We start from the raw sequence: 22,994 nt of genomic DNA, 5'->3' as shown, positions 1-22,994 counted from the left end.
GGAAGTTACCTGTGGTGCTGATGTTTAGGCCGAGGTATGTATAGTTTTTTGTGTGCTCTAGGGCAACGGTGTCTAGATGGAATTTGTGGTCCTGGTGACTGGACCTTTTTTGGAACACCATTATTTTGGTCTTACTGAGATTTACTGTCAGGGCCCAGGTCTGACAGAATCTGTGCAGAAGATCTAGGTGCTGCTGTAGGCCCTCCTTGGTTGGTGACAGAAGCACCAGATCATCAGCAAACAGTAGACATTTGACTTCGGATTCTAGTAGGGTGAGACCGGGTGCTGCAGACTGTTCTAGTGCCCGCGCCAATTCGTTGATATATATGTTGAAGAGGGTGGGGCTTAAGCTGCATCCCTGTCTCACCCCACGACCCTGTGTGAAGAAATGTGTGTGTTTTTTGCCAATTTTAACCGCACACTTGTTGTTTGTGTACATGGATTTTATAATGTCGTATGTTTTACCCCCAACACCACTTTCCATCAATTTGTATAGCAGACCCTCATGCCAAATTGAGTCGAAGGCTTTTTTGAAGTCAACAAAGCATGAGAAGACTTTGCCTTTGTTTTGGTTTGTTTGGTTGTCAATTAGGGTGTGTAGGGTGAATACATGGTCTGTTGTACGGTAATTTGGTAAAAAGCCAATTTGACATTTGCTCAGTACATTGTGTTCATTGAGGAAATGTACGAGTCTGCTGTTAATGATAATGCAGAGTATTTTACCAAGGTTACTGTTGACGCATGTCTCTCTCTCGCTGTCTCTCTCTCTCTCTCTCTCTCTCTCGCTGTCTCTCTGTCTCTCTCTCTCTCTCTCTCTCTCTCTCTCTCTCTCTCTCTCTCTCTCTCTCTCTCTCTCTCTCTCTCTCTCTCTCTCTCTCTCTCTCTCTCTCTCTCTCTCTCTCTCGCTGTCTCTCTGTCTCTCTCTCTCTCGCTCCTTCGCTGTCTCTTTCTCTCTCTTTTTCACAGATGTTTTTTCTCTGTTTAATTACAAGTGTTTTGCAGTGTGCTGTTAGCTAAACTGTTGTTGTTGTGTAGGTGTCTATGCTGGAGGGTGCGTTAGACTGCTGGGTCTTCCTCAGCTGCCTGGAGGTGCTGCACCGTATAGAAGGCTGCTGTGACCAGGCCCAGCTAGAGGCTAATGTCTCCCACACTGTGGGCCTGTGGGCCTATGCTACTGACAAGGTAGGCTTCCTAGCCACTGTGCTTCTGCCTCTGCATTGCTTGCTCTTTGGAGGTTTAGGCTGGGTATCTGTAAAGCACGTTATGATATCTGCTGATGTAGAAAGGGCTTTATATTTTATTTGATTGGTTGAAGGTCGCACAACATTATTATATTCTACTAATATAAATGTACCTCATAACTACTCACCTTGAACCAAGGCAGGTAGCCTAGTGGGGCGGCAGGTAGCTTAGCGGTTAGAGGATTGGGCCAGTAACTGAAAGGTTGCTGGATTGAATCCCCGAGCTGACAAGGTGAAAATCTGTCGTTCTGCCCCTGAACAAGGCAGTTAACCCACTGTTCCCCGGTAGGCCGTCATTGAAAATAAGAATTTGTTCTTAACTGACTTGCCTAGTTAAATAAAGGTAAAATATATATTTTTTAAGTTCATATTGTTTATTTTCTTAACTTCTTTCAAACCCAACTCTTCCCTCCCTCCCTCCCTCCCTCCCTCCCTCTCCCAGCTGAAGTCTCTGGGCTATATGTGTGGTCTGGTGTCAGAGAAGGGTCCGCTGTCTCTGGAGCTGAACCGAACTGTGGACCTGCTGGCTGGACTGGGGGATGAGAAGGCTGAGACTGGTGAGGGGCTGGGGTGTCATTGGGGAGTATACAAATTATAGGCAGGAATAAAACCGTAAAACATTTTAATGGGAAACAACATTAGCTCGATATGGGCTCTAAGTAGATTGGCGTTGACGAAGCAGACGGGATGAGATATAGGTTCTGAGCCAAATGCTACAGCAACGTACAGAGCACTCCTCCAGTGGGATCAATTCCTCACTTGTCCTAGTCCTCTTCTCTCCTACCTCTTTCAGTCCACAGCTTGCAGAGCCCTTATAAAAAACTGACGGAGGCCCTGTCTTCTGTGGAGGCATTTGAGAGACATTATCTTGTAAGTTCAGATATGAATCATGTTGGTTTGTATGTGGTTACAGGCTGTCAGATAAAAAGTATGTTGGCTTGATTCATTAAACTAAACGGCATCAATTTATCCCCCTGTGCCTCCCTCCCTCCTTCCTTCCCTCTCTACTCCCTCCCTGCCTCCCTTCCTTCCCTCCTTTCCTAATTCCCTCGCTCCATCCCTCCTTTCTTCCCTCCTTTCCTCTTTCCCTCCATTCCTCTCTCCCTCCTTTCCTTCTTTCCTCCCTCCCACCTTTCCTCCATCTTCCCTCCTTTCTTCCCTCCTTTCCTCCCTCCCACCTTTCCTCCATCTTCCCTCCTTTCTTCCCTCCTTTCCTCCTTTCCTCCCTCCCTCCATCCTCTATCTGTCCATCAGGAGTTGTCCCATGCTGCTGTGGAGATGTACAGGGCCATTGGCAGGATGAGGTCAGCCGGGCTCGTTGGGAAGAGCCTGGCTGAGTTCTACATGTAAGAGACCGTGATGGTCATCATTCCACTTCCGCCTGGAAATGTCTTTCTACCGTCTTCTGTCAAGTACAGGACATCTAGTAACTTCATTGTGTGTGTGTGTGTGCGTGTGCGCGCGTGCGTGTGTGTGTGCGTGCGATAAGGAGGAAGGGTGATCCTGAGCAGGCGGAGAGCTTCTTGCAGAATGCTCTGAGGTCATACCTATCAGAGGGGTGGAGCCTACTTGTCACTCACACCAGGAAGCAGATGGCCGAGTGCCAGAAACTGCAGGGGAAGACAGAGACGTATCCCCAATCAATGAAACCCCAAAGAGCCAGTAAGGCAGAGGCAGGAGCACAGTGGAAAAACTCCCTGGAAGGCAGGAACCTTCACTGGATGTAAATGAGTAGAAAAGTGTAATGCCAAATATGTAAATTGTTGCCATTATCTAATCTCTTTGAATGAATGCCATTCACTTTTTCTATATTCAGATTCAGAGAACTTTGATGTCCTCAGAGGCAATTCATTTTGCAGGAGTCGTAACACACCACTTTGAATAAAAACAAATAAGAAGAAAACTACAACAAATAGCAAAGGGTGTTTACTATAAGCTAGTCTGAAGGACCAATTTATTTTGCATATTGTAGCTCTTGTTCTCATTGCCCATTGGCTGCTTATTTCCTTGACAACCCACCCTTAGCTACCTGCAGACAAGTGCCTTGTTGGCAGGTGATGCCAATCTGACCAATGAGGAGAGGATTCACTTCTGTCAGGAGATCCTGACTTTCGCCAACCAATCAACAGACAGCAAGGGTAAGCAGCCAGTCATAGCAGATTATTTTAGTCAGTCAACATGGTTTAGGTCTACCCCCTGTTCCTGGAGAGCTACTCTCCTGTCCTGTAGGTTTTCCGCTCGTAACTAACCTGGGTCTCGTTCGATTGCCAAACGTTTTGGAATGTTTGCGGATTAGAAATGCCGTTGATTTCGAGCCGACGTGATTCATTATTCTACATGTCAGAGAGGCGTGTTTGTTCCACGTAACATATTTCTAACGGAAAGTTTCAGAACGTTGCGTCCTGCTGAACGTGTCAGGTGTGCTAGGTTAGTGTTGGATCCCTGATGTAGATCATTGACACGTTATTATATTTCACCGTGCCCCTGTCTCTCTCTCCCTTCACCTCTTATCCCTCTACAGCCCAGAAGGTGACGCTTAGTATGAGTTCTTTCGCCCAGCTCAAGCAGCTGCAGTTCCGCCCGGCAACAGCCACGGTGCACTCTGGCACCGCCCTGCAGGTGGAGTTGTGTCTGCGCAGCTTGATGCCTGTGGCCGTGCCTCTGGAGCAGCTGGCTGCCAGTGTTCACTTAAACCTGGAGCAGGGAGAGACTAACGGGAAGACCAGGGGGCCACAGAGACGGCCATACCCAGGGACGGTGCTTTTCCCCCTGGGTAACTCCTCAGCGATGCCACCCTCCGCTGCTGGTCCTTCTCCGGAGCTGGAAGAGATCCAGGACTGCAGCCCCTCGGACCCTCGTAGCCTCAACTCCACTGGTATGGTGTGTAAGAACACACACCTGGTCTTGCGTCGTCATGACAGCAGCCCGTCACCGGACACGCCCAACCTTGTCAGCCCAGTTCCTGTTGTCATGGATGACGGGGCAAATATGCTAATGAGCGGTGATGTCACTCTGCTGCCGGGCAACAACAGCATTGTCTTCAGTGTACCAGTAAGACCCTTATTATGATGCTGTGATTGTCCTCTTCCACAGGACAGGGCTGTTACTGCAAATATAGGACGTCATTATCACATGAGATTGTAGATTGTCCATTGACTCTTATCTCTCTTTCTCTCCCTCCCCCTCTCGCTCCCTCTCTCCCTCTTTCTCTCCCTCCCCTTTTCTCTCCCTCTTTCTCCCTCCCCCTTTCGCTCTCTCCCTCTCTCTCTCTCTCCCTCCCTCTCTCTCCCCCGGTGTAGAGTCAGGAGCTGGGTACCTATACGTTGCGTCAGCTGTGTGCCACAGTGGGCCAGGTCCAGTTTATCCTCCCTCACATCTCTCCTCTGGTCCACTATGAGGTCTATTCTCAGGAGCCCCAGCTCACTGTGGAGCCCCTCACAGGTCTCTCTCTCTCTCTCTCTCTCTCTCTCTCTGACACATTTAGTTTGAGTTATTTGCACCAAAGAAAACAAGTGATAGACAACAATACAGATAAAAACGAAATCTAATTAAACGGTATACAGGTATGGTTGGAATCCAAGAGCTTATATGAAAAACAAACCACAAAAAACTAGATACAAGTACAAAAACAAAAAATAGGTTTGTTAAAACAGATTAAACAACTACTAATTGAAAGACTCAAATGTTGTCTATGAAACACACAGTTCAAGTTACTGATATTTATTTATTTATTTATTTAACCTTTATTTAACCAGGTAGGCAAATTGAGAACACGTTCTCATTTACAATTGCGACCTGGCCAAGATAAAGCAAAGCAGTTCGACACATACAACAACACATAGTTACACATGGAGTAAAAACAAACATATAATACAGTGAAAAAGATAAAAAAATAAGTCTATATACAATGTGAGCAAGTGAGGTGAGATAAGGGAGGTGAAGGCAAACAGATATATGTATAAATAAATAAAAATATAAAAAGGCCATGGAGGCGAAGTGAGTACAACACAGCAAGTAAAATAAAAACTAAAAAAAACACTGGAATGGTTGGTTTGCATTGGAAGAAAGTGCAAAGTAGAGACAGAAATAATGGGGTGCAAAGGAGCAAAATAAATTAATAAATAAATACAGTAGGTAAAGAGGTAGTTGTTTGGGCTAAATTGTAGATGGGTTATGTACAGGTGCAGTAATCTATGAGCTGCTCTGACAGCTGGTGCTTAAAGCTAGTGAGGGAGATAGGTGTTTCCAGTTTCAGAGATTTTTGTAGTTCGTTCCAGTCATTGGCAGCAGAGAACTGGAAGGAGAGGCGTCCAAAGGAAGAATTGGTTTTGGGGGTGACTAGAGAGATATACCTGCTGGAGCGCGTGCTACAGGTAGGTGCTGCTATGGTGACCAGCGAGCTGAGATAAGGGGGGACTTTACCTAGCAGGGTCTTGTAGATGACCTGGAACCAGTGGGTTTGGCGACGAGTATGAAGCGAGGGCCAGCCAACGAGAGTGTACAGGTCGCAGTGGTGGGTAGTATATGGGGCTTTGGTGACAAAACGGATGGCACTGTGATAGACTGCATCCAATTTATTGAGTAGGGTTTTGGAGGCTATTTTGTAAATTACATCACCGAAGTCGAGGATTGGTAGGATGGTCAGTTTTACAAGGGTATGTTTGGCAGCATGAGTAAAGGATGCTTTGTTGCGGAATAGGAAGCCAATTCTAGATTTGACTTTGGATTGGAGATGTTTGATGTGGGTCTGGAAGGAGAGTTTACAGTCTAATCAGACACCTAGGTATTTGTAGTTGTCCACATATTCTAAGTCAGAGCCGTCCAAAGTAGTGATGTTGGACAGGCGGGCAGGAGCAGGCAGCGATCGGTTGAAGAGCATGCATTTGGTTTTACTTGTATTTAAGAGCAGTTGGAGGCCACGGAAGGAGAGTTGTATGGCATTGAAGCTCGCCTGGAGGGTAGTTAACACCCTCCAGGTTGTCAAAAGAAGGGCCAGAAGTATACAGAATAGTGTCGTCTGCGTAGAGGTGGATCAGAGAATCACCAGCAGCAAGAGCGACATCATTGATGTAAACAGAGAAGAGAGTCGGTCCAAGAATTGAACCCTGTGGCACCCCCATAGAGACTGCCAGAGGCCCGGACAACAGACCCTCCGATTTGACACACTGAACTCTATCAGAGAAGTAGTTGGTGAACCAGGCGAGGCAATCATTAGAGAAACCAAGGCTGTCGAGTCTGCCAATGAGGATGTGGTGATTGACAGAGTCAAAAGCCTTGGCCAGGTCAATGAATACGGCTGCACAGTATTGTTTCCTATCGATGGCGGTTACGATATCGTTTATGACCTTGAGCGTGGCTGAGGTGCACCCATGACCAGCTCTGAAACCAGATTGCATAGCGGAGAAGGTGTGGTGTGATTCGAAATGGTCGGTAATCTGTTTGTTGACTTGGCTTTCGAAGACCTTAGAAAGGCAGGGTAGGATAGATATAGGTCTGTAGCAGTTAGGGTCAAGGGTGTCCCCCCCTTTGAAGAGGGGGATAACCGCAGCTGCTTTCCAATCTTTGGGGATCTCAGACGACACGAAAGAGAGGTTGAAGAGGCTAGTAATAGAGGTGGCAACAATTTCAGCAGATAGTTTTAGAAAGAAAGGGTCCAGATTATCTAGCCCGGCTGATTTGTAAGGGTCCAGATTTTGCAGCTCATTAAGAACATCAGCTGACTGTATTTGGGAGAAAGAGAAATGGGGAAGGCTTGGGCGAGTAGCAGAGGGGAGGGCAGTGCTGTTGTCCCGGGTAGGGGTAGCCAGGTGGAAAGCATGGCCAGCCGTAGAAAAATGCTTATTGAAATTCTCAATTATAGTGGATTTGTCGGTGGTGACAGTGTTTCCTATCTTCAGGGCGGTTGGAAGCTGGGAGGAGGTGTTCTTATTCTCCATGGACTTTACGGTGTCCCAGAACTTTTTTGAATTTGTGTTGCAGGAAGCAAATTTCTGCTTGAAAAAGCTAGCCTTGGCTGTTCTAACTGCCTGTGTATATTGGTTTCTGGCTTCCCTGAAAAGTTGCATATCACGGGGGCTGTTCGATGCTAATGCAGAACGCCATAGGATGTTTTTCTGTTGGTTAAGGGCAGTCAGGTCAGGAGAGAACCAAGGGCTATATCTGTTCCTGGTTCTAAATTTCTTGAATGGGGCATGCTTATTCAAGATGGTGAGGAAGGCATTTTTAAAAAATGACCAGGCATCCTCTACTGACGGGATGAGATCAATATCCTTCCAGGATACCCCGGCCAGGTCAATTAGGAAGGCCTGCTCGCTGAAGTGTTTCAGGGAGCGTTTGACAGTGATGAGTGGAGGTTGTTTGACCGCTGACCCATTACGGATGCAGGCAATGAGGCAGTGATCGCTGAGATCTTGGTTAAAAACAGCAGAGGTGTATTTGGAGGGCAAGTTTGTTAGGATGATATCTATGAGGGTACCCGTGTTTACGGAATTGGGGTGGTACCTGGTAGGTTCATTAATAATTTGTGTGAGATTGAGGGCATCAAGCTTAGATTGTAGGGTGGCTGGGGTGTTGAGCATGTTCAAATTTAGGTCGCCTAGCAGCACGAGCTCTGAAGATAGATGGGGGGCAATCAGTTCACATATAGTGTCCAGAGCACAGCTGGGGGCAGAGGGTGGTCTATAGCAGGCGGCAACGGTGAGAGACTTGTTTTTAGAGAGGTGGATTTTTAAAAGTAGAAGTTCAAATTGTTTGGGAACAGACCTGGATAGTATAACAGAACTCTGCAGGCAGTCTTTGCAGTAGATTGCAACACCGCCCCCTTTGGCCGTTCTATCTTGTCTGAAAATATTGTAATTGGGGATAAAAATGTCTGAATTTTTGGTGGTCTTTCTAAGCCAGGATTCAGACACGGCTAATACATCCGGGTTGGTAGAGTGTGCTAAAGCAGTGAACAAAACAAACTTAGGGAGGAGGCTCCTAATGTTAACATGCATGAAGCCAAGGCTATTACGGTTACAGAAGTCATCAAAAGAGAGCGCCTGGGGAATAGGAGTGGAGCCAGGTACTGCAGGGCCTGGATTCACCTCTACATCACCAGAGGAACAGAGGAGAAGTAGGATAATAGTACGGCTAAAAGCTATGAGAATTGGTCGCCTAGAGCTACCAGAGCAGAGAGTAAAAGGAAGTTTCTGGGGGCGATAAAATAGTTTAAAGGAATAATGTACAGACAAAGGTATGGTAGGATGTGAATACAGTGGAGGTAAACCTAGGTATTGAGTGATGATGAGAGAGATCTTGTCTCTAGAAACATCATTGAAACCAGGTGATGTCATCGCATATGTGGGTGGTGGAACTGCAGGGTTGGATATGGTATAGAGAGCAGGGCTAGAATCTCTACAGTGAAATAAGCCAATAAACACTAACCAGAACAGCAATGGACAAGGCATATTTACATTAAGGAGAGGCAAGCTTAATCGAGTGATAAATAAGGGTCCAGTGAGTAGAGGTTGGTTGGGGTCGTGGCGATCCAGACAGCTGGCCGGGTATATGGCTATCGGTAGCAGCATAGGATGGAGGTCTGTTTGTAGATACCTCGTGCGTTTCCGTCGGTAGGTTCCGTGTAGTGGGGTTTTGTTCAGATAGCAGCCGATAAGACAGCTAACGATTAGCGGGCCTCAGATGAGCGTTCAGGTAACGCCGGGACGGAGGTGCCGGTTGGATAAATCCCTCGGGCAGATAACGTCGGCAGTCAGTCGTGAAGGCCCGGTGGGGTTCCGTATCTGCAGCAGCAACAAAGAAGCGGGTCCGGATGGTGATGGAACTCCTCAGCTGGCTAGCTCCAGCATGATTTGAGTTAGCTCCGGGGTCGACGTAAGCCAATAGTCACACGGTATGCAGCTAGCTAGCTGCGAAATCAAGGTGCAAAATAGAGGCTGAGGCTGCGGTTGGAATCCGGGGAAACTGAGAGAAAAAAAGTCCCGGAATGCTCCGGTCCGAGTCGCGTTGCACTAAAGTGCCGGTAGATTATCGAGCTAGAGGAATAGCTGATGACCGCAAAACGTGGGCAGCTGAAACACCAACGCTAGCCAGCAAACCGGCTAATTTCGGGGCAGCTGCAGATTAGCTTCTGGCTAGCTATCGGAGTAGCTTCTGGATTAGCTTTCAGGCTAGCTTCTGAATTAGCCCCTGGCTATCTTCCACGATGGATTTTCAGATTGAGGTGAATAGTACTTATTGTAATTGGTGAAGCGGGTTGCAGGAAAGCTTTTGCAGGAAAGCTTTTGTAGTTGAGTTCTTGGATAATAAAATAAATAAAAGATATGTGAAGAAAAGGAGTAAATATATATATATACAGGACACGACACGACAACACGGAAAAAATACGTCTGAACTGCTAAGCTACCTTGGTTGGTGTCTGCTAAGCTACCTTGATGGGCTGACCCTTATCATGCCCCACTAAAAGCCCTTCTCAGTTTTCCATTTACTGGACCTATAGTTAATCATCCGTTGACTCCATTGTATGTGGAGTGATAACATTGATTCTTCTAATTCAGAGCAGCGCCGCAGATATTGAGATCAAGCGAGATGCAAGACTTTGCTCTTACACCCATATAATAACACCTGTACTAGCACACACCTCTAACTTCCTTCTTACTGGACACGGAGACATAAAAATGGTATCCACGAGTTCATCTGACTCTGGGGACGTAGATACAGGGCCTCATTGACAAAATCCAGAAGTATCCCTTTAAGAAACATTTTGCAACAGGATCTGCGGACCCCGGTGGCAAAAAAAAATGTATAAAACCGAAAGCTTACCTTGACTTGGAAGAGTTGCAGTGTTGGATAGCCTAGCTTGCTAGCCAACATATATAGCATTCCTCTCTGTTTGAGTCGGGATGTTGAGTAGGCTTAAATGAGCAGTAAGGGAAAGGTAAACTGAGAAAAAAAGTACCCTCTTCCTCTTTGAGTCAACTACTCATCACATTTTATGCACTGCGGTGCTTATGCTTTCAGTACTAGATTCATTCTCTGATCCTTTGATTGGATAGACAACATGTGAGTTCATGCTGCAAGAGCTTTGATAGGTTGGAGGACGTCCTCTGCAAGTCGTCATAATTACTGTATAGGTCTATGGAAGGGGGTGAGAACCATGAGCCTCCTAGGTTTTGTATTGAAGTCAATGTACCCAGAGGAGGACAGAAGCTGTCTGTCCTCCGGCTATATCATGGTGCCAATAGAACTGTTTGGCCTTAATGACCATCGTTATGTTTGGAGGAAAAAGGGGGTGGCTTGCAAGCCGAAGAACACCATCCCAACCGTGAAGCACAGGGGTGGCAGCATCATGTTGTGGGGGTGCTTTGCTGCAGGAGGGACTGGTGCACTTCACAAAATAGATGGCATCCTGAAGAAGGAAGATTATGTAGATATATTGAAACAACATCTGAAGACATCAGTCAGGAAGTTAAAGCTTGGTCGCAAATGGGTCTTCCAAATGGACAATGACCCCAAGCATACTTCCAAAGTTGTGGCATAATGGCTTAAGGACAACGAAGTCAAGGTATTGGAGTGGCCATCACAAAGCCTTGACCTCAATCCTCAAGAAAATTTGTGGGCAGAACTGAAATTGTTTGCGAGCAAGGAGGCCTACAAACCTGACTCCGTTACACCAGCTCTGTCAGGAGGAATGGGCCAAAATTAATTGTGGGAAGCATATTGAAGGCTACCCGAAACATTTGACCCAAGTTAAACAATTTAAAGGCAATGCTACCATACACTAATTGAGTGTATGTAAAGTTCTGACCCACTGGGAATGTGATGAAATAAATAATTCTCTACTATTATTCTGACATTTCACATTCTTAAAATAAAGTGATGGTCCTAACTGGCCTAAGACAGAGCATTTTTACTAGGATTAAATGTCAGGAATTGTAATTAAAAAAAACTGAATTTAAATGTATTTGGCTAAGATATATGTAAACTTCCAAATTCAACTGTATAAGGACTTTGAAATGATTTATGCTTTATACTTTAACTTTTTCTTTTTGATTCTTAAGTATATATTAAGTATATTTTTTGAAATTACATTTACTTTTGAAACTTAAGTATATTTAAAACCAAATACTTTTAGACTTTTACTCAAGTAGTATTTTACTGGGGTACTCTTACTTGAGTCATCTTTACTTTTACTACTGTTTGGCTTTTGGGTACTTTTTCCACCACTGTCCATACTGTGTTTTCCTTGTCTTAAGTGTGCTTTTACCCTTTTGTTCTATGATTTTGATATAGGACAATTTCATTGCTGTTTTGTGTAATGCATTTAGTGTTTAAAAAAAATATTTATATTGTTTTTGGTGACTGTCATGTATTAAAAATGTTAAATACAATGTTTGAAATGACCATTTTCAAAAACACACACTGTCTCTGTCTCAGACCAGCTGCTGGCAGGCCTCCCCCAGAGGGCAAAGGTCAGGTTGCAGACAGGTCACTACACTGTGAAGAAGGGAGACGCCCTGCAGCTCACTAACATAGATAGCATGCCCATCCTCACCTCCTCCTCCTGCCCTGCTACCATCCTCAACAGCACTGCAGGTCAGAACAGAGGAATTGTGAGAAATTTTCACATATGAAATTCGGTTCCCTGGTTCGGTATCCTGGAGCATTTCTACAACAAAAAAAATGAATTCAAAAAAATATATATTTTTTTGCTTTCATAAAATAACAGTTAAGTTATTTTCTGTTAAAATAACAGAAAAGTTCCACGCGAATTGCGCTGCCGCGTCACAATACCTGGCACTGGTTTCAGCCAGGGTTCGTTTGCGTTTCACACATCATGGCTCGGATGAGCGCACTAAGTGCTCCAGGATCCGGACATGTGAAAGCACCCTAAGTTGTATCCTGATCCTAGCTGTAGTTTTCTGCTCGTCCGTGTCTTCCTTCTCAACTTAGTTCCGCACCAATCATCCTTACTCATCCCTCACTGAGTATCTCATTTTTTTGTCTCTCTCTCTTCCTCTGACCTCTGACCCTCTCGTCTCCTCTGCAGAGCGTGTGGATGAGAGTGTTCTGTTCATCCAGTCGTCTGACAAAGTGACCTGTATCTCTCTACCTCCCACCCCTCCCTATCACACCCTGGAGTTTCAGCTGGAGGTACTGTGTGTCATCCCTTCTGACCCAGTCCGGCCCGAGAACCAGAGACTCACAAACGGAGAGATACGCCACCGGCCCCGGAGCTACAACCTCCCCGATAACCACATGACCGCCATCAACCAGAGGGTACTGAGGACAGAGATATGTTTACACAATACATGATCTTGTTAATAGCAATGCAGGATAAATAACGTAGGTAGTGATTTTCAATGACTTTCAGGCTTTGTTATGCATTTCGTCTACAGTCGTGGCCAAAAGTTTTGAGAATGACACAAATAATTTCCACATAGTCTGCTGCTTCAGTGTCTTTAGATATTTTTGTCAGATGTTACTATGGAATACTGAAGTATAATTACAAGCATTTCATACGTGTCAAAGGCTTATATTGACAATTACATGAAGTTGATGCAAAGAGTCAATATTTGCAGTGTTGACCCTTCTTTTTCAAGACCTCTGCAATCCGCCCTGGCATGAGGTCAATTAACATTTCTTGGCCACATCCTGACTGATGGCAGCCCATTCTTGCATAATCAATGCTTGGAGTTTGGCAGAATTTGTGGGTTTTTGTTTGTCCACCCGCCTCTTGAGGTTTGACCACAAGTTCTCAATGGGATTAAGTTCTGGGGAGTTTCCTGGCCATGGACCCAAAATATCAATGTTTTGTTTCCCGAGCCACTTAGTTATCTCTTTTGCCTTATGGCAAGGTGCTCCATCATGCTGGAAAAGGCATTGTTCGTCACCAAACTGTTCCTGGATGGTTGGGAGAAGTTGCTCTCGGAGGATGTGTTGGTACCATTCTTTATTCATGGCTGTGTTCTTAGGCAAAATTGTGAGTGAGCCCACTCCCTTGGCTGAGAAGCAACCCCACACATGAATGGTCTCAGGATGCTTTACTGTTGGCATGACACAGGACTGATGGTAGCGCTCACCTTGTCTTCTCCGGACAAGCTTTTTTCTGTCCCTGATATTTTTCTTGGAGAGAAGTGGCTTCTTTGCTGCCCTTCTTGACACCAGGCCATTCTCCAAAAGACTTCGCCTCACTGTGCTTTCAGATGTACTCACACCTGCCTGCTGCCATTCCTGAGCAAGCTCTGTACTGGTAGTGCCCCGATGCTGCAGCTGAATCAACTTTAGGAGATGGTCCTGGCGCTTGCTGGACTTTCTTGGGCGCCCTGACACCTTCTTCACAACAATTGAACCGCTCTCCTTGAAGTTCTTGATGATCCGATAAGTGGTTGATTTAGGTGCAATCTTACTGGCAGCAATATCCTTGCCTGTGAAGCCCTTTTTGTGCAAAGCAATGATGACAGCACGTGTTTCCTTGCAGGTAAACCATGGTTAACAGAGGAAGAACAATGATTCCAAGCACCACCCTCCTTTTGAAGCTTCCAGTCTGTTATTCAAACTCAATCAGCATGACAGAGTGCTCTCCAGCCTTGTACTCATCAACACTCACACCTGTGTTAACGAGAGAATCACTGACATGATGTCAGCTGGTCCTTTTGTGGCAGAGCTGAAATGCAGTGGAAATGTTTTTGGGGATTCAGTTCATTTGCATGGCAAAGAGGGACTTTGCAATTAATTGTAATTCACCTGATCACTCTTCATAACATTCTGGAGTATATGCAAATTGCCATCATACAAACTGAAGCAGCAGACTTTGTGAAATTAATATTTGCGTCATTCTCAACTTTTGGCCACGACTGTACATTGTCAAGTCAAATATTATTTTTCTTAATTTATAAAGAATTGGATGGCTTATTTTGAATGGAGACAAGTAACATATTCTGTCATTGTCTCTGTCTGTTCTCTGTGCACAGATGTCTATAGACTGTCCCTGGTCCATCTACTCCACTCCAATATCCCTCACCTTCTACATCCCCTTTAAGGCCAAGCACTCACTACTGTCAGCAGGGAACAGGTAAACCCTCACTACTATCAGCAGGGAACAGGTAAACCCTCACTTCTATCAGCAGGGAACAGGTAAACTCTCACTTCTATCAGCAGGGAACAGGTAAACCCTCACTACTATCAGCAGGGAACAGGTAAACCCTCACTACTATCAGCAGGGAACAGGTAAACCCTCACTTCTATCAGCAGGGAACAGGTAAACTCTCACTACTATCAGCAGGGAACAGGTAAACCCTCACTACTGTCAGCAGGGAACAGGTAAACCCTCACTACTATCAGCAGGAAACAGGTAAACTCTCACTACTATCAGCAGGGAACAGGTAAACCCTCACTACTATCAGCAGGGAACAGGTAAACCCTCACTTCTATCAGCAGGGAACAGGTAAACTCTCACTTCTATCAGCAGGGAACAGGTAAACCCTCACTACTATCAGCAGGGAACAGGTAAACCCTCACTACTATCAGCAGGGAACAGGTAAACCCTCACTTCTATCAGCAGGGAACAGGTAAACTCTCACTTCTATCAGCAGGGAACAGGTAAACCCTCACTACTATCAGCAGGGAACAGGTAAACCCTCACTACTATCAGCAGGGAACAGGTAAACCCTCACTTCTATCAGCAGGGAACAGGTAAACTCTCACTACTATCAGCAGGCAACAGGTAAACCCTCACTACTGTCAGCAGGGAACAGGTAAACCCTCACTACTATCAGCAGGAAACAGGTAAACTCTCACTACTATCAGCAGGGAACAGGTAAACCCTCACTACTGTCAGCAGGGAACAGGTAAACCCTCACTACTGTCAGCAGGGAACAGGTAAACCCTCACTACTGTCAGCAGGGAACAGGTAAACCCTCACTACTGTCAGCAGGGAACAGGTAAACCCTCACTACTGTCAGCAGGGAACAGGTAAACCCTCACTACTATCAGCAGGGAACAGGTAAACCCTCACTACTGTCAGCAGGGAACAGGTAAACCCTCACTACTATCAGCAGGGAACAGGTAAACCCTCACTACTGTCAGCAGGGAACAGGTAAACCCTCACTGCTGTCAGCAGGGAACAGGTAAACCCTTACTACGGTCAGCAGGGAACAGGTAAACACTCACTACGGTCAGCAGGGAACAAGTAAACCCTCACTACTGTCAGCAGGGAACAGGTAAACCCTCACTACTGTCAGCAGGGAACAGGTAAACCCTCACTACTGTCAGCAGGGAACAGGTAAACCCTCACTACTGTCAGCAGGGAACAGGTAAACCCTCACTACTATCAGCAGGGAACAGGTAAACCCTCACTACTGTCAGCAGGGAACAGGTAAACCCTCACTGCTGTCAGCAGGGAACAGGTAAACCCTTACTACGGTCAGCAGGGAACAGGTAAACACTCACTACGGTCAGCAGGGAACAGGTAAACCCTCACTACTGTCAGCAGGGAACAGGTAAACCCTCACTACTGTCAGCAGGGAACAGGTAAACCCTCACTACTGTCAGCAGGGAACAGGTAAACCCTCACTACTGTCAGCAGGGAACAGGTAAACCGGGGAAACAACACCTAGTATTCAAATCTTACCCTACGAGGTCCGGGGTACTGCTGGTTTTCTGTTTGTAGATCTGAAAGAATTTGACCTTTTGACCGCTACCCTTTGACTTGACTCACAGGAAGTACATCCAGGTGTGCCTACAGAACGTGTCAGATGTGACCTTTCACCTGATGGACCAGAGGCTAACAGAGAAACATCATGAGTCCTCTCTGGAGCTGCAGTCCCTCAACACTAAAGCACAACAGGTAACTTAACAATGAGCCATCATAAGAGTCATAAGCTCTGACAAGTCTTAATATCAGCAATATTCCAATAGCCCTATTTTCATCACAGATTTAAGATCTTCACTTTTGTAACTTTCACTTGATGTATGGTGGTCCTCTCTCTATATATAGTTGGTGTACAGTAAGCAGTGTGTGGTTCTTTCTCTGTATATAGTTGGTGTGCAGTAAGCAGAGTGTGTACTACGTATGGGATGTGAGGTGGAAGGAAAACATGCCACTCTGTCTACAGTGTGTGTTCTCTGCCAGCTTCTCTTCTGCTTCTGAGGAAGTGTCAGCCTTCAAACCCTACCACTACGCATTTCAACTGGAGAGAGTGACAGTGAGTAGCCTAATGTACCTGGTACCTACCTGATCCTGTCAGCTTAAAGGCCCAGTGCAGTCAAAGTTCTGTTTTACCTGTGTTTTGTATCATATTGTACAACAGCTGATGAAACTAACACTGTAAAAGTGTGAAACATTTTCATCAATGTTTATTTCCTGGTCATTTCTGATTGAAAATACAATCTACACAGGTCCTACTAATCAGCAGATTTGCATGGGTGGAGTTTTGGCTTGCCTGGCGACATCACCAGGCCATGTAAGTTAATAGACCAATAACAGAGTTTCAAACCTCCACCAATAACAGCTAGTTTTCAGGTTCCATATCCCTCCCATTAGGCTCGTCCAATTATGCCCCTCATTTAGACCACTCCCAGACAGTCATAGCAAAATTATTGCTTTAGCTTTTTGCTAAACAGCTACTTTTGTTTCTTTTTTTACAATTTTTACTGTGTTCTACCCTACTGTGTTCCACTCTACACCTGTGTTCCACTCTACACCTGTGTTCCACTCTGCGTCTGTGTTCCACTCTATACCTGTGTTCCACTCTACACCTGTGTTCCACTCTGCGTCTGTGTTCCACTCTACACCTGTGTTTCACTCTACACCTGTGTTTCACTCTACACCTGTGTTCCACTCTACGTCTGTGTTCCACTCTACACCTGTGTTCTACTTTATATCTGTGTTCTACATCTGTGTTCTACTTTATATCTGTGTCTCACTCTACATCTGTGTTCTACTTTGCTGTGTTCTACATCTGTGTTCTACTTTATATCTGTGTTCTACATCTGTGTTCTACTTTATATCTGTGTTCTACATCTGTGTTCTGCATCTGTGTTCTACTTTATATCTGTGTTCTACATCTGTGTTCTACTTTATATCTGTGTTCTACATCTGTGTTCTGCATCTGTGTTCTACTTTATATCTGTGTTCTACATCTGTGTTCTACATCTGTGTTCTGCAACTGTGTTCTACTTTATATCTGTGTTCTACATCTGTGTTCTACTTTATATCTGTGTTGTACATCTGTGTTTTACTTTATATCTGTGTTCTACATCTGTGTTCTACTTTATATCTGTGTTCTACGTCTGTGTTCTACTTTACATCTGTGTTCTGCATCTGTGTTCTACTTTACATCTGTGTTCTGCATCTGTGTTCTACTTTATATATGTGTTCTACATCTGTGTTCTACATCTGTGTTCTACATCTGTGTTCTACTTTATATCTGTGTTCTGCAGGGTTGGGGTCAATTGTAATTAGTCAGTCAATTCAGAAAGTAAACTGAAAAGTAGAAAATATGTTTTTCAAAAGTTGTTAATTTCTTTTAAATTCAAATCAGTTCCTGAATTCAAAATTGAGCCCAACCCTGGTGTGTTGTGTTGCAGACACTGTACAGTGTGAGGACAGAGATCATGCCTGCGGCTGGTCAACAAAACTGTCACTCTGGCTCCCTCTGTGGGCTGGAGATGTCCATCACACGACTGGCTGAACCTGAGGATGATGAGGATGATCGAGGGACAGAGAAGAAAGGGCAGACGGAGGTCTGCTCCACCAAGCTCATGTATAAAGGTAAGTGTGCATAAACTCATAAAGTGGGTTTACTTTATAGTCGTGTGTGTGTGTGTGTGTGTGTGTGTGTGTGTGTGTGTGTGTGTGTGTGTGTGTGTGTGTGTGTGTGTGTGTGTGTGTGTGTGTGTGTGTGTGTGTGTGTGTGTGTGTGTGTGTGTGTGTGTGTGTGGTGAGCCATTAAACCCATCTCTGTTCTCCCCCAGTGGCAGACAGCAGCAGTAGCTGGGTGGTGTATGGCAGAAGCTCAGGGCTGGTGTCCATGCCAACGGATGCTAATGCCAACCACAGGGTACAGGTTGAGTTGATGCCCCTGTTCGCTGGCCACCTGCCATTCCCTGACATCGAGGTGTTTAAGTACCTACCTCCCAGTGCCAACTCCGCCAGCCAACCTGATACAGGTGAGTCCTACCTCCCTCCGTCAGGCTCTCACAGAGGCTTGACTCTCACAGTGGCTTGACTCTCACAGTGGCTTGACTCTCACAGTGGCTTGACTCTCACAGTGGCTTGACTCTCACAGAGGCTTGACTCTCACAGAGGCTTGACTCTCACAGGGCTAAATCCTAACTTGACATGTGTATATGGAATATTCATGCAAATCAACCATTGACATGAATGTATGTTTTTAATTGTTTATTATGCATTGTGCCAGGTGCTAACTCCCCTTTACCCTTCTGTTCACAGACGGCTGTGTAGAAAACGACACCCTCTCCCTGCTGGTCCGGCCTCTGGACGACCAGGGGGACACGGCCAGCATCCGTAGCCAGGGAAGTGTCCACTCTGTGGGCAGCGGGGAGCAGCAGTCCAGGGTTCTCCCCATGCCTCGCCTGGAGCCCTTCAGCCCGGGACAGGTGTTCAACCACAGCCAGGGATGCCAGGTCCTGGTGCTACCCTCTACGGATGACCACGTTCTAGAGATCAACGCTACGTGATCCTGGTGGTTGGTCAACACCCATCACCATCACCTCTTGCCCCAGACCTCCTGTGGGGCTCCGCTGTTCTGGAGCTCTAAGTTTGGTTGGGACCCAAAAGTAGCTGTTCTGAGATCAGACTATGGACTCTGACTGTGGGCTCTGCTAGCTGGACTAGCCCCCGAGCGGACACATTCACATCAGTAGAGCCCTGATGAACTAGACACACCACAACCTGCTGATGTCTTGACATATGCTTTCCGTCTGCCCCCGTCCTCCTCTTCTTCACACTGTGTTTTGACTCAGTGAATAGATCTATGTTTGACTACTTGGTCTCAGAAAAGGGAGAGGACACACATTGTCAAACCCTGTTGACATACTAAGACATTAGCCAAGGCAATATTGTCCTCCCTCAAATGTCTGTATTAAACTCAAATGCAACAAAGCCCTGTGTGTGTGTGTGTGTGTGTGTGTGTGTGTGTGTGTGTGTGTGTGTGTGTGTGTGTGTGTGTGTGTGTGTGTGTGTGTGTGTGTGTGTGTGTGTGTGTGTGTGTGTGTGTGTGTGTGTGTGTGTGTGTGTGTGTGTGTGACTGTGGTATGCTCACAAACTGATGGAAATTGTGTTTCCCACAAAACGGTTGTATGTCTCCGCTATGTACACATTCTCACCAAACAGTCTCCTGCTGGCCTTTCACCATTCTCACCAAACCCACAGTCCATAACTAACAATTTAGTTACACTGCCCTCATCTGACCACTGTACAAACTGTTGTGTAAATAAATGTAGAAAAGCTGAAGAACACACGCACTCCCAGGTTCTTTCCTCAGGTGCTGGAGTTGTAGGTAAAACTCCTGGAAAACAGGAAGGAGAACGTTGCACACTGCTGCTGATGCTGCTGCCAGGTGATATTTATTTATAAACAACGTGTCGACCCTTAGGTCTTCATCAGGCGTCCATATCCCAGGTGGGGGTGAACGGTCCTAACTGTGCCCCAGTCCCCCAACTTTTCTGACCGTTTCCGCATGTGATGGCTGAAACAAAACAATAAGATGGACTCCCTGTCGTTTCTCTGCAAGACTACAACAGTAAATAATAAGATGGACTCCCTGTCGTTTCTCTACAAGACTCTACAACAGTAAACAAAACAAGATGGACTCCCTGTTTTTTCTCTGCAAGACTCTACAACAGTAAACAATAAGATGGAGGGGGAAGGGTGTGGGGTGCGGCCATTACAGTGTTTTTGGGGGGGTCAGGGTTGGTGCTGGTGTACTACTACTATTCACATGTCAATTCCAATCTGGATTCAGCTCTAAACTGGATTCAGCTTTAAACTGGATTCAGCTCTAAACTGGATTCAGCTCTAAACTGGATTCAGCTCTAAACTGGATTCAGCTTTAAACTGGATTCAGGACTACTACTATTCACATGTCAATTCTAAACTGGATTCAGCTCTAAACTGGATTCAGGACTACTACTATTCACATGTCAATTCTAATCCTGATTCAGCTCTAAACTGGATTCAGCTCTAAACTGGATTCAGGACTACTACTATTCACATGTCAATTCTAAACTGGATTCAGCTCTAGACTGTACTCAGCGTCCTAAAGTCCATTCACATCTACCACACCTAAATTGTAAAAAATGTTTTTTATTTAACTAGGCAAGTCAGTTAAGAACAAATTCTTATTTACAATGACGGCCTGTGTGTGTGTGTGTGTGTGTGTGTGTGTGTGTGTGTGTGTGTGTGTGTCAGACTGGATGGTTGTGTGTGTGTCAGACTGGATGGTTGTGTGTGTGTCAGGGTGGATGGTTGTGTGTGTGTCAGGGTGGATGGTTGTGTGTGTGTCAGGGTGGATGGTTGTGTGTGTGTGTGTGTTGGACTCGCTGGCTGTAGGTGTGTTTTGGAGTGATGAAGACGAGTCTGGTCACCTGCTGCTGTTGTCCAGGCGACATACACAGTGAAGGCCCAGAGCCATGTCAGCCGAAGGGTTGCCTTCTCACTGAGAACACACACAGTCAGGACTAAGTCAAATTAAGGCCTAGCATAGCAGTACTTCAGTAGACTGAGGAGTAGCATCCAAAGCTTTTTCAGCAGAGCATTATAGATAAGATATAGATAGCATACTGACTATCAGTGGTGATTTTAGCATGTAAATCTTAGTGGGGCAAACCAAAAAAACAAATTGGCATGCCAGCAAAGCCACTATACAACAACATTAAACAACACATGAATTGCATTATAACAGTGACAAACGGTTACCACAAACTGTTAGGATCCACATAGAGCTGTCCAAACAGCAGAGTCCCAACACCTTACCACTGCTACACCTGGCTGTCAGCGGAGCCTTGTCTGGCAGAGAAACAGTTAATTCCGCCTCATTTACTGGCTTTTAAAAAACATGGCTGACTTTCTTAAACAAATGTGGTTTCTAATGACAATTAAGATCTACAAACTATAGCATAAAGGGATAAGAGGAAATCCGTAATTTCGATTAAGACATTGAGTGAGCTAGGACGGATGTAGTTAATATAACTATTTGTTCAGCACTTTTGAAATGTACAGTGACATAATTCAGAACATGGGCCGTTCTTACAGAGTTCTCCCTGTACACCAAGTCAAAACCGTAGGATAAATAATGGGGGCATATAATCAGACAATGAAAGCTCTTACAATATTCTATGATTACATTTCTCTAAAACAGGTTATACGCTACATGTGCACCACCAAGTCAGAACAGTAGGTGAAATTAAGAGGTGAAAATAGACCAGATTATTAGGGTGAGGCACATGGGCTACTAACAGCTTACTACACAACATACACTTACTACACAACCATCAACCCTTTCTTAGCTACAGTATACATATCTCCCTGGCATATTACATCCTTTATGCAGCAGCGTACAAGACAATTTTGGACTCACCTTGTTGTGCTGTGCTCACTTGAACAGGAAGGTGAAGCGGCGGTCCTTCGTGGGCAAAGTTTGTCATCAGACTTTGTCATCAAAGTCTGCCATTCTCTGGATTTATGGTGCTTTCAAGACAACTGGGAACTCTGAAAAAAAACAGGTTGAATCATGATGACGTCAGTGATCTTCAGGTCGTAGCTCTAGAAAGAGGCCCGAGTTCCCGATTTACAATTCCGAGTTGGATGACGGTTCAAAAGTATTTTCCCAGTCGGAGCAATTTTTTTCCTGAATTCCCAGTTGTCTTGAACTCATTGAATTCAGATTTCCGAGTTAACACTTGTTTTGAGCGTGGCGAAATTATGCTGCATTGACAGCATGGCCAATGTTGAGTCTTTATCATTTTAAGCTTGGAAAAGAGACCCTTAAACCCAGACTTAGGACCACACACCCACTCCACTGAATAGCAGGCTAGTGATTGCGCTGCAATGCTTGCAGTTAACCACTGATTCCTTCCAAACCACTCATTTGTGATTTCCAACTTGTGTAATGTTTATGTCCAATGGCCGATGAGCACCGATACGTTTTATCTAGCATTTCTCTTCATTATTTGTCTTCATATGACAAAGATTAAAAAGGATTTGACAGTAGATTGTCGACTTGATTCAAAATGGTGACTGCTAGCTTGCTAGCTATTTTGAAAGTATGATGTCCAATCAAAGCTACTGTAGATATACTGTGATTTGACGTAATTTTATCTGTGGCCAATGACCTTGAGCCTTCTTGGATGGGCACTTCTAATGTAACTCTATGGCAGCATCAAAGGGGCTTGAATTTTCTAGCTCTACCCTTAGATTTGGCGGTGACGTAGTGTCTCCATGAGTGACAGAACACTGTGCCAATCACGGCGCAACTAGAGAACATTACCAACCCCTACGCTCCGTATTTTCCGCTGGCTGCCCCTGAGCTAGGCTGAAACACCTGCGTTTTGGAGCTGCCTTACTCAAGAAAGCAAAAAAGAGACAATGTTTGAATGCGGCTTTATTAACTCAATGATTTTCTATTTTTCTGTACATTGTTTGCAAGCTGATATGTGACATGTATTAATGCCAAAATAACATGCTAACAATATATGGCTCAATACAATTGTTTTCATTCTGTCATAATGATA

At 45.2% G+C, this 22,994-nt stretch overlaps 1 protein-coding gene across 1 annotated transcript in view; it reads left to right on the top strand.

The window, feature by feature from the left end:
- Nucleotides 1-18,963, top strand: part of LOC129816731 (trafficking protein particle complex subunit 10-like) — a 36,266-nt gene extending 17,303 nt beyond the window's left edge. Inside the window, exons 8-23 of the mRNA XM_055871550.1 lie at nt 1,036-1,182; nt 1,684-1,798; nt 2,035-2,111; nt 2,496-2,587; nt 2,731-2,871; nt 3,267-3,379; nt 3,763-4,292; nt 4,541-4,682; nt 11,676-11,834; nt 12,289-12,518; nt 14,213-14,313; nt 15,960-16,086; nt 16,280-16,444; nt 17,829-18,012; nt 18,216-18,410; nt 18,694-18,963. Coding sequence (XP_055727525.1) covers nt 1,036-1,182; nt 1,684-1,798; nt 2,035-2,111; nt 2,496-2,587; nt 2,731-2,871; nt 3,267-3,379; nt 3,763-4,292; nt 4,541-4,682; nt 11,676-11,834; nt 12,289-12,518; nt 14,213-14,313; nt 15,960-16,086; nt 16,280-16,444; nt 17,829-18,012; nt 18,216-18,410; nt 18,694-18,941 — 2,766 coding nt within the window. The 3' untranslated portion in view covers nt 18,942-18,963. The remainder of the gene's footprint in view (nt 1-1,035; nt 1,183-1,683; nt 1,799-2,034; nt 2,112-2,495; nt 2,588-2,730; nt 2,872-3,266; nt 3,380-3,762; nt 4,293-4,540; nt 4,683-11,675; nt 11,835-12,288; nt 12,519-14,212; nt 14,314-15,959; nt 16,087-16,279; nt 16,445-17,828; nt 18,013-18,215; nt 18,411-18,693) is intronic.
- Nucleotides 18,964-22,994: the final 4,031 nt, after the last annotated feature.

This window comes from Salvelinus fontinalis, chromosome 19, assembly GCF_029448725.1.
Source record: "Salvelinus fontinalis isolate EN_2023a chromosome 19, ASM2944872v1, whole genome shotgun sequence".
Classification (NCBI taxonomy): Eukaryota; Metazoa; Chordata; class Actinopteri; order Salmoniformes; family Salmonidae; genus Salvelinus; species Salvelinus fontinalis.
Note: the sequence above shows the minus strand (reverse complement) of the source record. Positions and strands in the feature narration are given on the sequence as shown.